Source organism: Hemitrygon akajei, chromosome 2 (genome assembly GCF_048418815.1).
Source record: "Hemitrygon akajei chromosome 2, sHemAka1.3, whole genome shotgun sequence".
NCBI classification, from domain to species: domain Eukaryota; kingdom Metazoa; phylum Chordata; class Chondrichthyes; order Myliobatiformes; family Dasyatidae; genus Hemitrygon; species Hemitrygon akajei.
The window spans coordinates 149,420,623-149,433,587 of record NC_133125.1 but is presented as its reverse complement, the minus strand read 5'-3'; the positions used below and the strand labels follow the sequence as shown (position 1 = coordinate 149,433,587).

Sequence of the window (12,965 nt, the reverse complement as noted above, 5' to 3'; positions counted from 1 at the left end):
GGTAAGTTTGAGAAAGGGAATTCTTAAAAAAAAACAAAAGATAGCTATAAAGTCATAAAGAAGGAAAACATGAAAGGTGAAGGTAAGCTAGCCAGTAATATAAAAATGATACCAGAAGTTTTGTCAGATTATATAAAAGGAGAGGAAGGAGTAGATATTGGACTGTTATAACATGACACTGGAGAGATAGTTATGGAGGGGGGCACTTAACGAGATAAAATACTGTGGTGTTACAGGAAAGATACTGGCATGGATAGGGAAATGTCTGACAGGCAGGAGGCAGCAGGTGGGAATAAAAGGGGCCTTTTCTAGTTGGCTGGTAGTGACCAGTGGTGTTCCTCAGGGTTCAGTATTAGGACTGCTGTTTTTCACATTGTTAGTCAATGATTTGGATAATGGAACTGATGGGTTTATGGTAAAGTTTGTGGCTAATACGAAGATAGGCAGAGAGGTAGATAGTACTGAGGAAGCAATGTGATTGCGGCAGGACTCGGACAAATTGGAATAACTGACAAAAAAGTGGTAGTTGGTATATACTGTTGCGAAATGTATAATAATGCACTTTGGTAAAAGGAACAATAGTGTGGATGATTATCTAAATAGTGAGAAGCTTCAAACACCAGAGGTGCAGAGGGACTTGAGAGTTCTCATGCAAGACTCCCAGAAGATTCATTTACAGTTTGAGTCTGTGGTAAAGAAGGCAAGTGCAATGTTGGCATTTATTTCAAGGGAAATAGAATATAAAAGCAAAGAGATAAAGCTGAGTCTATATAAGACAGTAGTCAGGCCGCACTTGGAGTATTGTCAATAGTTTGGGGCCACATATCTTAAAGTATGTGTTGTTATTGGAGAAAGTCCAGAGGAAGCTCATAAGGAGGATTGTGGGAATAAGGGGTTAACATATGAGAGTTTTGGGAAGGTTTAGTCATGTATGCACTGGAATTTAGAAGAATGCAGGGAATTTCTTTGAAAGCTACTAGATGTTGAAAGAACTAGAGAAGGTAGATGTCAAGAGGATATTTCCTGAGACAGGAGTATCCAGAACTAGAGGGCACAGCCTCAAAATTGAGAGGTGACCTTTTAGAAACTTTTAATAACAGGATTTTTTTTAGCCCAAAAATAGTTAACCTGTGGACTGCTCTGCACAGACTGTGGTGGAGGCCAAATCTGTAGGTATATTTAAGGTGGAAGTTGATCATTTCCTGAAATGTCAGGCACCAAAGATATGGTGAGAAGGCAGGTATATGAGGTTGAGTGGGATCCAGCATCAACCATGAATGGAATGGCAGAGCAGATTGGATGGACTGAATGGCTTAATTCTGCTATGTCTTATGGGGGACAAGGAAATGGTGGATTCACTTATTACTTAGCATCTGTCTTCATTGTGAAGACACTTAATGTATGCTGTACGTTTGAGTCTATTGAGGGACAGAAGTGAATGCAGTAGCAATTTTTTAGCAATTTGGTGCTTGGGAAAATGAAAGGTCTGAGGGTAGATAAATCATCTGGACCCGATGAATTAATGCTGAAAAGATTGTGGACGCATTAGTAATGACTTGCAAGAGTAAATTAATTCAAACATGGTTCCAGAGGACTGGAAAACTGTAACTGTCACTCCACTCATCACGGAGGAAAAGAGGCAGGAAAAAGGAAATTATACGTCAGTTTACGTAACTTCAATGATCGGAATCTGCTGGCATCAGATGTTAAGGACGAGCTAGATGACAAAATAGATCGAAGTTACATGGTTTCCTTGAAGGATAATTTTGTCAGACAAACCTGTTACAATTTCTGCAGGAAAAACAAGCAGGATAGATAAGAGAATTGCAGATTTTGTTTACTTGAATTTTCAGAAGGTGTTGCACATGAGGCAGCTAAACAAAATAAGAGCACTGTTACGTACCCAATAACTGGGTTTCTAACCAGCATAGAAAGAAGAATCCATTGGAGTCTGGTGGTACCAAACTAAAGGTGTTTATTAATAAAAATAAGCAAAACCATATCAATAATGCAAATATACATATAAAACAAGTTAGTAGTAATAAACCTAAAAGAGTAGGAATAATAATAATCAATAATTAACAAGCTCTATCGATGTCCGGGGTAATTGAATTGTCATAGAGAAGTATAAGGTTCACTTCGGTTCATGCGTGCTGATGTAGTTATGGTTGTTGTATTGTAATCATTGAAGAGAGAGAGAGAGCAAGTGAGCTGTAATAGCTACAGCAGCCAAACCCTTTGTTTTCTTAATCCATCATATTTTTGTGGTCATTCAGTTATGACCCCTCCGTCCTTCAGCTAGACTGTTCTTCTGTGGTGGACTCGTTATTCTGGCATGAGTGGACATACACAAAAGTCCCCACCGGCCCTGCTTTTACACTGAGGTTTACTGACCTATCTCCTGTTTCGGTCCTCGAAGCCCCCACCTTTCTTGTGGGTTCCAAAACTCGATCAGTGTCCTCTGGCATGTCTGTAGGGTGTCTCTCCAGAGCTGTCTTTTATCCCTACCAATGGGGAGTCAGCTATCCATCAATTCTGAATGACTGTTTCTATCAAATTAGGCCACTCCTGCTGGAATGTTATTGAGCAAACTATTGTCCTTGCAGCGAAATAGTAAATAATTTCAAAAAGGAGTCACAAGACAGTTAATCAGCTATTTCCCCCTCTCTCTTATCTGTAGCAAATGTTCTTGCCTGGGCTTTATCTCTCTCTCACAAGCAGCATAACAACAGTAATAGTTCATGGTTCTCGGGGGGGGGGGGGGGGTTGAGAATGGTTAACCCTTCACCCCATTGTCCATCAGGTCTGTTCATTACTCATAACAGCACAGTACACTGTATTACATGAAAGTTACTAGCATGGATAGAACCTTGGTTGATCGGCAGGAGGCAAAGAGTGGGACTAAAGGCATCCCTTTCAAATTGGTTGCTTGTTACTAGTGTTGTTCCCCAAGGACCTGTATTGTGACCCCCTTCTTTTTACATTGTTTGCCAATGATTTGGTTGATGGATTATTGGTTTTGTGGCCAGAGCAGATGATTCAAAGATAGGTAGAGGGCCAAGTAGTGTTGAGAAAGCAGAGAGGCTGCAGAAGGAATTAGACAAGTTAGGAGAATAGGCAAAGTGTGGCAGATGGAATAGTGGGTTAGGAAGTGGAATGGTTTTAATAAAAAGATTTTCAAAAAAAGAAAAATGGAAGCAGAATGGTTGACTATTTTCTAGATGTGGAAAAAACTCAAAATTCAGAGGTGCAAATGGACTTCAGAGTCATAATGCAGGTTAATTCACAACTTGAATGACTTGTGAGGAAGATGAGTGTAATGTTAGTATTCATTTCAAGAGGATTAGAATATAAAAGCAAGGATGTAACACTGAGGCTGTATAAGGCACTTGAGAGGTCTCACTTGGTGTATTGTGAGTAGTTTTGGGCTCCTTACCCAAGAAAGAATGTACTGTTATTGGAGAGGATTCAGAAGTGGTTCATAAGAATAATCCCAGAAATGAAAGGGTTATCATATGAGCAGCAATCGATGGCTTGCAGCCTGCACTCTCTGGAACTTAGAAGAATGGGGTTGAACTACATTGAAACTTATTGAATGTTGTAAGCCCTAAATAGATTGAATGTGAAGAGGATGTTTCCTTGATGGTGGTTAGAGGACACAGCAGCAGAATAGAGGGATGTCCATTTAGATCAGAGAAGAGAAATTTATTTAGCCACTGGGTGGTGAATCTGTGGAATTTGTTCCTATGGGTGGCTGTGGAGGCCTGGTCACCGGATGCACTTAGGGTTGAAGTTGAGTTCTTGCTTAGTCAGGGTGTGAAAAGTTGAAGGCAGCAGGAGGATGGATCTGAGAGGGAAATGGATCAGCCATGATGTAATGGCAGAGCAGATTTGATGGTCCAAATGGCCTAATTCTGCTCCTATGACTTATGGTCTATGGTTCTTAGGTTTTAAAAATGTGTCAGAGTAATATCCAACTGTCTGGAAAATCTCCTAGTCTGGCTCTGCAAAAGCTCTGAACATGCTCGACTAATATAGTTTTACTGTATAAAGGACTTCAGAAATAGCAGCCAGTTTACTATCTAACAGTAGTATTTAACAGCAAAATTTCTTCATCTTCCAGGCTCAGTTTACGTTACATGTCCAAAACTGCACTGTTCGCAGATTGTCTTCAAGTTTTTTTTTGTTACAATCTGGTGTTTGTCGTTTGCTCCAATTTTGTCTTTTAAGCTCTTTTCTTCCTGATGCAGAAACTCGTGCAGTTGCTCGAACTTCGATGTAATGTTCTGCTGCAGTTTCTCAGATTGTTTCTGATGGAATAAACAACACTCATTTATCCATTGAAAGACAAACTGTTCAGTATTTGAATGCCAGGAGCGTCTGATGTAATAAGTGCTCATGTTGCAAGGAACGGGGCGAACCCAAATGCAGGACACTGGCACGGAGATTTAGTTAGGATGCAGACGAAGGGGTGAGCGTTGAACGGCAAACAGGAATGTGTACAGAAAAGCAGAAGACAAGCAGAATTTATCTTCACGTGGAGCATAGAAAGGCAAACTGCAGTCAAAACTTGTCTTAACACGGAGAGTCGGAGTTACACAGGTAAATCTCGGTGCTGAAACAAAGCTTACAATACTTCCTTGTCACGGGGAGACTGAGTTTCATAGGTTCTTGTCCGTACTGAAGCAAAACTTAGAAAGCACAATCCTAAGCAATCGAGAGACAGTATTAATACAGGCAAACAGCGCGGGCGAAAGAAGGAGCAGGCAAACTTTTTGTTGACACAAGGTGTTCCAAGAGCTGAGCATCAAACAGGAGATAGGCGGCAGGCTATCTAATCTCCGTCTTAAAGTAAACACTTACTTTAACACGAAGCGTTAAATGGGAGGGCAAACAGTACTCTTCGTGACACAGGGCGCGGCTGGTGCATAATGGCAAACAGGCAAAACTTATCTTGACACAGAGCGTAGAAAGACAAGCGGTTGACAATACTATTCCTGGCACAGGTAATCCTCGGTATTGAAGTAGAACTTAGAATACTTATCTTGACGCGGAGAGTCAGAGTTTCACAGGTAAACACGAGGAAATCTGTAGATGCTGGAAATTCAAGCAACACACACGAAATGCTGGTTGAACACAGCAGGCCAGGCAGTATCTATAGGAAGAAGCACTGTCGAGGTTTCGGGCCGAGACAATTGTCGACAGTGCTCCTTCCTATAGATGCTGCCTGGCCTGCTGCGTTCTACCGGCATTTTGTGTGTGATGCTTTCACAGGTATATCTTCGAATACACCATTCTAAGCTGCTAGGCATATGCATTACCGCACTGACTGAAGCAACGGTCCAGTCACGACTGGATGCAAATCCAGGGATTTTTATGCTGCAGGTTTAGATGAGAATCAGGTGCCGCAATCAAGAAGCCCAGGAGAACATGGTGAAAAGGGCAGAGGAGTATAAGAGGAATTAAGGGTCGGGACCGTGACAGCGCATGGTGGAGTGCAGGAGATTAGAAATAGACAGCATATCAGAAATAGAAGAGTGCACAGAAATATATAAAACTAGAAGTGATTTCTAATGTTCGGTAACATTTGAAGACAAAGGAGATTTACAGGGAGATGGGAAAACGGGTGATAGTGCCGAAGATGAGGTAGCTGGTTTAGTCACAGAGGCGATGTGTAGTTGGAGTCCCAGCAAGGAGAGGCTGATCAAAGGGTAAAAATACAGTCAACATGATGAACTGAAATGTAAGAGGTGGAAAAATCAAAAAGGGTGAATACAGGAGTGGAGGTATTATATCTGAATGTGCAGTATACGGAATAGGTCGATGGATGTAACACAGTTACAGTTTGGCAGTCTTGATGTTGTAGGCATCACTGAATGATGGCTGAAAGAAGATCATAGCTGGGAGCTTAATGTCCAAGGATGCATATAATATTGAAAGAATAGGCAGAAAGGCAGATGACGTGGAGTGGTTCTGTTGGCAAAAAAAAATGAACTTAAATCATTAGAAAGAGGTGATAGAGGCTTGCAAGGTGCTGAATCGTTGTGGATAGAGCTAAGGAAATGTAAGAGTAAAAAAACCCAACTCTGATGGGAGTTATATACAGACCCGCAAACAGTAGTAAGGATGTGGTCTACAAGTTACAATGGGAGGTAGAAAATTTATGCCAAAAGGACATTGTTACAATAGTCATGGGGATTTTCAATATTTAGGTAGAATGGGTAAATCAGGTTGGTACAGTATGCCTACAAGATGGCTTGTTGAGATCAGCTCGTGGTTGAGCCTACTAGAGGATCAGTTATTCCGGATTGGGTGTTGTGCAATGAATTGCAATTCATTAGGGAGCTAAAGGTCAAAGAACCCTTAGGTTCTTTGTAGGTTATCATACATGCACAGATAGAAGATAGGCTGTCTTGCAGAAGATGAGGAGTGAAATAAAGAGAGGCCTCTTCTGATTGTCTGTCAATGACTATTGGTGTTCTGCTGGGTAAGTGTTGGGATCACTTCATTTTACGTTATATGCAAATATCTTGGATAATGAAATCGATAGCTTAGCGACCAGGTTTACAGACAATACACAAAACAGTTGAAGGACATGTCTTGAGGAACCCGGCCGGGATACAGGACGACTTAGATAGATTAGGAGAATGGACAAAGGAGGACAGGATGCAATATAGTGTAGGGAATTGTACGGTCATGCACTTTGGAATTAAGGCATAGTCTATTTTCTAAATGGGGAGAAATTTCAAAAATCAGAGAAGCAGGTGAGTCCTTGTGCAGAATTCACTGCAGATTCCTTGCATGTTGAGTCAGTGGCAAGGAAGGCAAATGCAATGCTAGCAGTTATTTCGAGAAGACTAGAATATCAAAGGAAGGTGCTAAAGCTAGGGTTTTGAAAAGCATTGGTCAGATCGTATTAGAGTATTCAGATGAGTTTTGGACAATGTATCTAAGAAAGGATGTGCTGTCATTGGAGAGTCCAGAGGAGGTTCCCGAGAATGATTCCAAGAATGAAAGAGATAAGCATGAAGCACGTTTGATGGCTTTGGGGATTTACTCACTGGAGATTAGAAGAATAAGGGTGTATCTCACTAAAACCTATTGAATACCGAAAGGCCTAGATAGAGTGGATGTGGAGACGTTATTTCATTGGGTTTCTTTTTTTAAAATCCAAAAATGTGGTGATTCTATGGAATTCATTGTCACAGACCATTGCCCACGGTTCCGGTAGAGGCCAATTTATTGGTTATAGTTAAAAAGGGCTTTATAGGTTATTGATTAGTCAGGTTATCATTCGTCAGAGCAACAAATGGTAAGAGGAGAAGGCAGGAAAATGGGGATAAAAGAGGAAATAAATTAGCTGAGAGGGAATGGAGGGGCGGACACGCATAATTCTGATCTATGGTCTTATGGAAACACTATTGAAGCCACCTGTTCTTTCTCACCCTTTCTATTCGATGTGTATATAGATAGCATAGAATCGTCTTTAGTGTATTTCAGACCTCTGAATTTAAATGCTCCAACATCCACCATATATGCTGGGGTGTGAATAAAATGACTTCTGGCCTTGAATAAGACCAGACATTGAGCGGTGTATCGAGAAACGGTCGGTAACATACTGCAACATCTAATGTTTCTTTGCGCCATCCCCCACTGATACAACAGTGAAATTACTTAACATGTACAGAAAGAAATGTGTTTGTTAAAGAAGCTGTGACTAACATCATTAAACCTTTACTCGCGAACCCACTGGAGGATTGACGCTGGTATTAATAAGGATGAGAGTCACGTTACTTACTCCATTGTGAACTCTGGGTTGCTGACAGCGCTGTGGATTTTCCAGAATGATACGTCCTCCAATCCTTTACGTCAATGAGGTGATGTATCCAATCATGGCGGCGTTTGGCATCCCTGGTATGTCATGATACTGTCTTTCTATGTGCTTTGCTCTGTCACGACGCTATGGAATGTTTTGTATGTCCTCTGTTATTAGCGACAATGGCTAATACCAGAGAACATGCTTTCAAGATGATTCACGGAAAGTATAGGGAGATATCCGAGGTAGATTATATTGACACGCGAGAGTAATTGCATGATACACAGTGGCGGGCTTTGTGATAGAAGCAGATACATGGGGGTCATTGAAGAGACTGACATAGGCATATTGATGAAAGAAAAAGGGAGGGAAATGTGGGAGGGAAGGGTAAGATTGATCTTGATGTAGGCACAACAGAGTTGGTGGAAGAGACATTACTGTGGTTTGCTTTTCTATGTTCAATGTTCTGACAGTTACTTCGGCGAACTTCAATATGTACTGAACTGAACAATGAAATGTTATCTGAAGACCCGGGAACGGAGCGTCGCTGGACGTGAACAAATGAACAAGGAACATAGAATTTATTCGAAGTGATTTACGGAGCGTGGACAACAGAGTGTTTGAAAACAGACTTGAAACGAGGGAAGAATGGTGATGCGTGTGAATTTGAAGTTCCAAATCATTGCATGATGGAATAAATAAGCTGGTGAATTTCTGAAGAGATCAGTATTGAAAGTGAATGGCTATGTAGCGGAGAGTTGATCTGCAGATGAGATTAAAATAGCAAAAAACAGGGTTAATTAGGGATGATTAACAACAGCGAAAACGTTACCTTGGAATCGGGAATGATGTACGTTGCAGAGCAGGTTTACAGGGAGCAGTTGCGGACCAAGAGTGATACAAGACATAAGAAGTGTGATGCCGTTTGGGGCGGGGGTGTGGTGGTGGTGTTGGTTGAATAAAAATCTCGATCTGAGCCGACCTGTAGAGAAAGTGCCATCATCGCCTTCTATGTATCTCCACCCTCACCATCACTCGCCAATAACAAACCATATCCTCTGTCAGCCGGCACAATCACCTTTAATGTTTCAGTGTCTTTTGCTACCTGCCCTATGAGATGTAGTTTTATTCTCTCTAATTTCATCCGTCTCTCCAGCGTTAGGTTATTGGCGCCCCAGATATCGAGTCTCCCAGCATTAATTGCTCAGATTCCATATTTCTCGATTTTGTACTTTCCTATTATTTCTCATTTTGATTTGTTGTCAAACGAAAAGTAAATCACCAAGGCGAACAATATGAAAAATATTCTATAACTGCTCTTAATCTACAAAGGATTACAATACGGATCTCGTGCTTTCCTGGCATATATAACGAATAAACTCTGCTCGAGCTTCTAGCGGAGGTGCAAATATCGGTATTAACCTACATATAGGGAAGACAGGCGATAGCGGCGTGTTCCCCCTAGTTGCAAGATTTCCAGTTTATTTTTAGAGTGCAATTGACTTCCTTCACTTTGCAGCCATTCTATAGGAACGTCGTGCGTATTCGTCTTTTTTCCTCGTATAGACTCTCCGGGTCCAAAATAGTTATTACACGGTTAATCAAAGTAAGATGAACCACTCTACGTTGGGAGCTGTAATAGTGGTTGTTAATATGGAAGTATAAATCCGTGTGAGTGGGTTTCCGATAGATGCCATGTCCGAAGCTGTCGCCCGGTTTCCGTCGTATTGGAATGTCCAGGAACAGGAGGCAACCATTCTTCTCCATCTCCATCGTAAATTGAATGTTTGGATGTATGCTGTTCAGATGGTCGTTGAACTGTCAGAGTGCCCTCCTCTTCTTCAATACTCTGCACTGGATCTGTGCCTGATCTAGATCTTTTCATCTCGAATTGCCAACGAGATATGAACTGTCTCCATTTCAGCACACCTCTCTGTTCCTCCAACTTGACCCCTTCTGAATGCACTGTTCTCCAATCTCTCCGCACCAACCCCAGCCTTACCAACAAACCCGGAGACAAAAAGGGTGTTGTTATAATGAGGAACACTGAATTCTCCCTTGCCGAGGCCAGGCAACAACTTTCATTCACATCCTTCTGCCCACTCCTCCAGGAGGACCCCACTCCGCACCATCAGAAAACCACCTCCGACATGATCACTGACCTCAACCACTCTAGAGAACTCTTAATCACTGCCACCAAACTCATAGTTCCCTTACCTCGCATGGTCACTTCTAACTTCTACCCCAGATCCGGAAACTAGACTGTCCGGGTAGGTATATTCTTTCTGCCTGCTCCTGCCCTACTGAACTCATGTCCTCATATCTCGAATCCATTTTATCCCCCTGGTTCAGTCCTTTCCACATATATCGGCGACACATCTTATGGTCTGGAACTTCTCACTAACTTTCAATTCCTTGGCCCTGACCACCTCATCTTCACCATGGAACTTCAATCCCTATACCCTAATTGCATCATCAGGAAAGCATCAAAATTCTCCTTTCTTGACAAAAGATTCAACTAATACCTCTCCACCACAGCTCTCTTCCGTCTGGCAGAACTGATCCTCACCCAGAATAATTTTTCCTTCGGATACTTCCACTTTTTCTAGACCTGAGGGGTAGCTGTTAGCAATCGCAGGAGTCCAGGCTACCCCTGCCTCTTTGTGGTTATGTAGTACAGTGTCTGTTCGAAATCTTCGCCGGTTATATTACCAACTCGTCTTCTGCTACATTAACGACTGCATTGGTGTTGTTTCATGGACCTATGCTAATCAATTTAATTAATATTACTTTAACTTCCACCCTGCCCTTAAATTCCGGCTAACTCTGATACTTCCCTTCGTTTTCTTGATCTCTCTGTCTCCATTTCTGGAGACAAACTGTCTGCCGACTCTTTGATAAACCTGCATGCTCCTATGGTTATACTTCTTTCTACCCCAACTCCTGTAAAACTGCTGTTCCCTCTTCTCAGTTTCTTCGATGATGCCACATCTGTTCCCAGGATGCGGCTTTCGATTCCAGGGCATCGGAGATGTCATCCGTCTTTACAATTCATGTTTTCCCTTCCTCTACTATTGATGCTTCCTTCGCTGGCATAACCTCCATTTCCTGTACATCTACTCACCCCATTTACACGCTACCACCCCACACCAGCCTCCGCATCCATCACATTATCCTCCCCAAAATCGGCCATCACCAAAGAGACCCCACCACGAAACATATTTCACCTCACCCCTCTGCACTTTCTATAGTGATTGCTCACTACGCGATGCCCTTGCCCATTCGTCCTTCTCCACTAATCTCCCCTAGGCTCGCATCCGTGTAAGCGACCTAAAGGCTACACTTGCTTATTCAGCTCCCTCACCTTCATTCTGGTCCCCAAAGAGTTCTTCCAGGTGATGCTACACAAAATTTTGGAGTGCTGCGGTCAACTATCGTGTCTTTGGATCCCGTTGTGACCTTTTCTTCATCAGTGAAACCCGTCGTCAATTCGTGACCGTTTCATTGAGCCCCGCCACAGCATTCGCCACGAGTGGGATTTCCCGGTGGCTAAACACTTTAATTACGATTCCCATTCTCGTTCTGACGTATCGATCTAAGGCCTCCTCTTGTGCCAAGATGAGGCCACCCTCGGGTGGAGGAGCAACACATTATATTCCGTCTTGTGCACCCTCAAATTTGGTGGTATGAATATAGATTTATCCTTTCTGTAAACAATCACCCCCACCTCTTTACTCTATTCCCCACTCTGAGCTAATACTTCCGATCTGCCTAATACTTCCCCGAGTCCCTTCCTCGTTCCTTTTCTCCTATTGTCTACTCTTATCTCCTGCATGATTATTTCTTCTCCAGTCCTTAATCTTTTCATGTGGCTTCACCTGACTAGCCTTCCAGCTAGCGCCGTTTCCCTCCCCCAGATTAAATTAATCAATCTCTTAATTTAAGCATCTTCCCACGTTCTTCCTCGTCCTGAAGACGGGTTTCGGCCTGGTCGCAGAGTTTTCGAGAAGTAACTTTGAACTTTACTCAGTTGGTGTGTCTGTTTAAAATATAATCTTGCTGTGTTTTCCGATACATCCAGCGAACATTCTGACGGCTGCGATCTTGTACCAGGAGAAGTGCGGACTTTCCAGAGGAATTACTCGCTATATGATGGCGATGGCGATCTCCGCCCTGCTCGTGATATTCTGGCATGTGTTGCTTCGAGAAATATACATTTACTATCACCCTACCTCCTTCCTGTCCCTCAGCACAGTGTGCCCTTTTAATATTTACCTGCGGATCGTCACCTTGGATTATTCCGTCTGGTTAACAGTGTCATTCACATTTGACCGTTTTTTTAGCATTTGCTATCCGAGGCTGAGCCTCAGATGTTGTACGGATAGGATGGCTGTTGTGCTTATTGTTTCCTTGTGCGCCCTGAGCTGCTTAAAGTACATTCCTTTTCTTTTCATGTACGAGCCTCGCTACATCCTGGATAACGTGAACTGGGGTTGTCAGCCAAAAGCCGCCTACTTCACCTCTGACTGGTGGGTGATATTCTCTTGGATGTGTACCATATCAGTTTCCTTCCTGCCGTTCGTTCTTATCCTGGTGTTGAACGGACTAACCGTTAAAAACATTGTAGCAGCCAACCGGGTCCGGCGACACTTAAAGGGACTTGAAGTCAAAGACATTGAGGGGGAGAATCGGCGCAAATCTATTGTCTTACTATTCACTGTGTCGGGCACTTACATACTACTGTGGACAACGGAAACGGTGGCTTTCATCTGCACTCGGATCACAGTCAATTTCGTAGGCGGGGATCTCACAAGCCCCTCTTACATCGCTAATGAGGTGGGGGTGTTACTCATGCTCCTCAACTCCTGCGTTAATACGTGTATCTATGCATTGATCCAGGGCAGATTTAGAGAGGAAGTGAAGAATACACTTAAACATATAGCGCAGTTTATTTGTAAATGCCAGAATCATTCTTCGCAGTGGGCCTAGGGTCCAGGGACGAATACAACATAGCAACATAAAAATAGGTGCGGGAGTAGGCCATACGGCCCTTCGATCCTGCACCGCCATTCAGTATGATCATGGCTGATCATCCAACTCAGAACCCCGTACCTGCTTTCTCTCCATAACCCCTGATCCCTTTAGCCAC

At 42.7% G+C, this 12,965-nt stretch overlaps 1 protein-coding gene across 1 annotated transcript in view; it reads right to left on the bottom strand.

Annotated features, from left to right (window-relative positions):
• LOC140721035 (E3 ubiquitin-protein ligase TRIM39-like) overlaps positions 1-9,589 on the bottom strand; it is a 51,307-nt gene extending 41,718 nt beyond the window's left edge. Inside the window, 2 exon segments of the mRNA XM_073035918.1 lie at positions 4,140-4,310; positions 9,410-9,589. Coding sequence (XP_072892019.1) covers positions 4,140-4,310; positions 9,410-9,589 — 351 coding nt within the window.
• Positions 9,590-12,965: the final 3,376 nt, after the last annotated feature.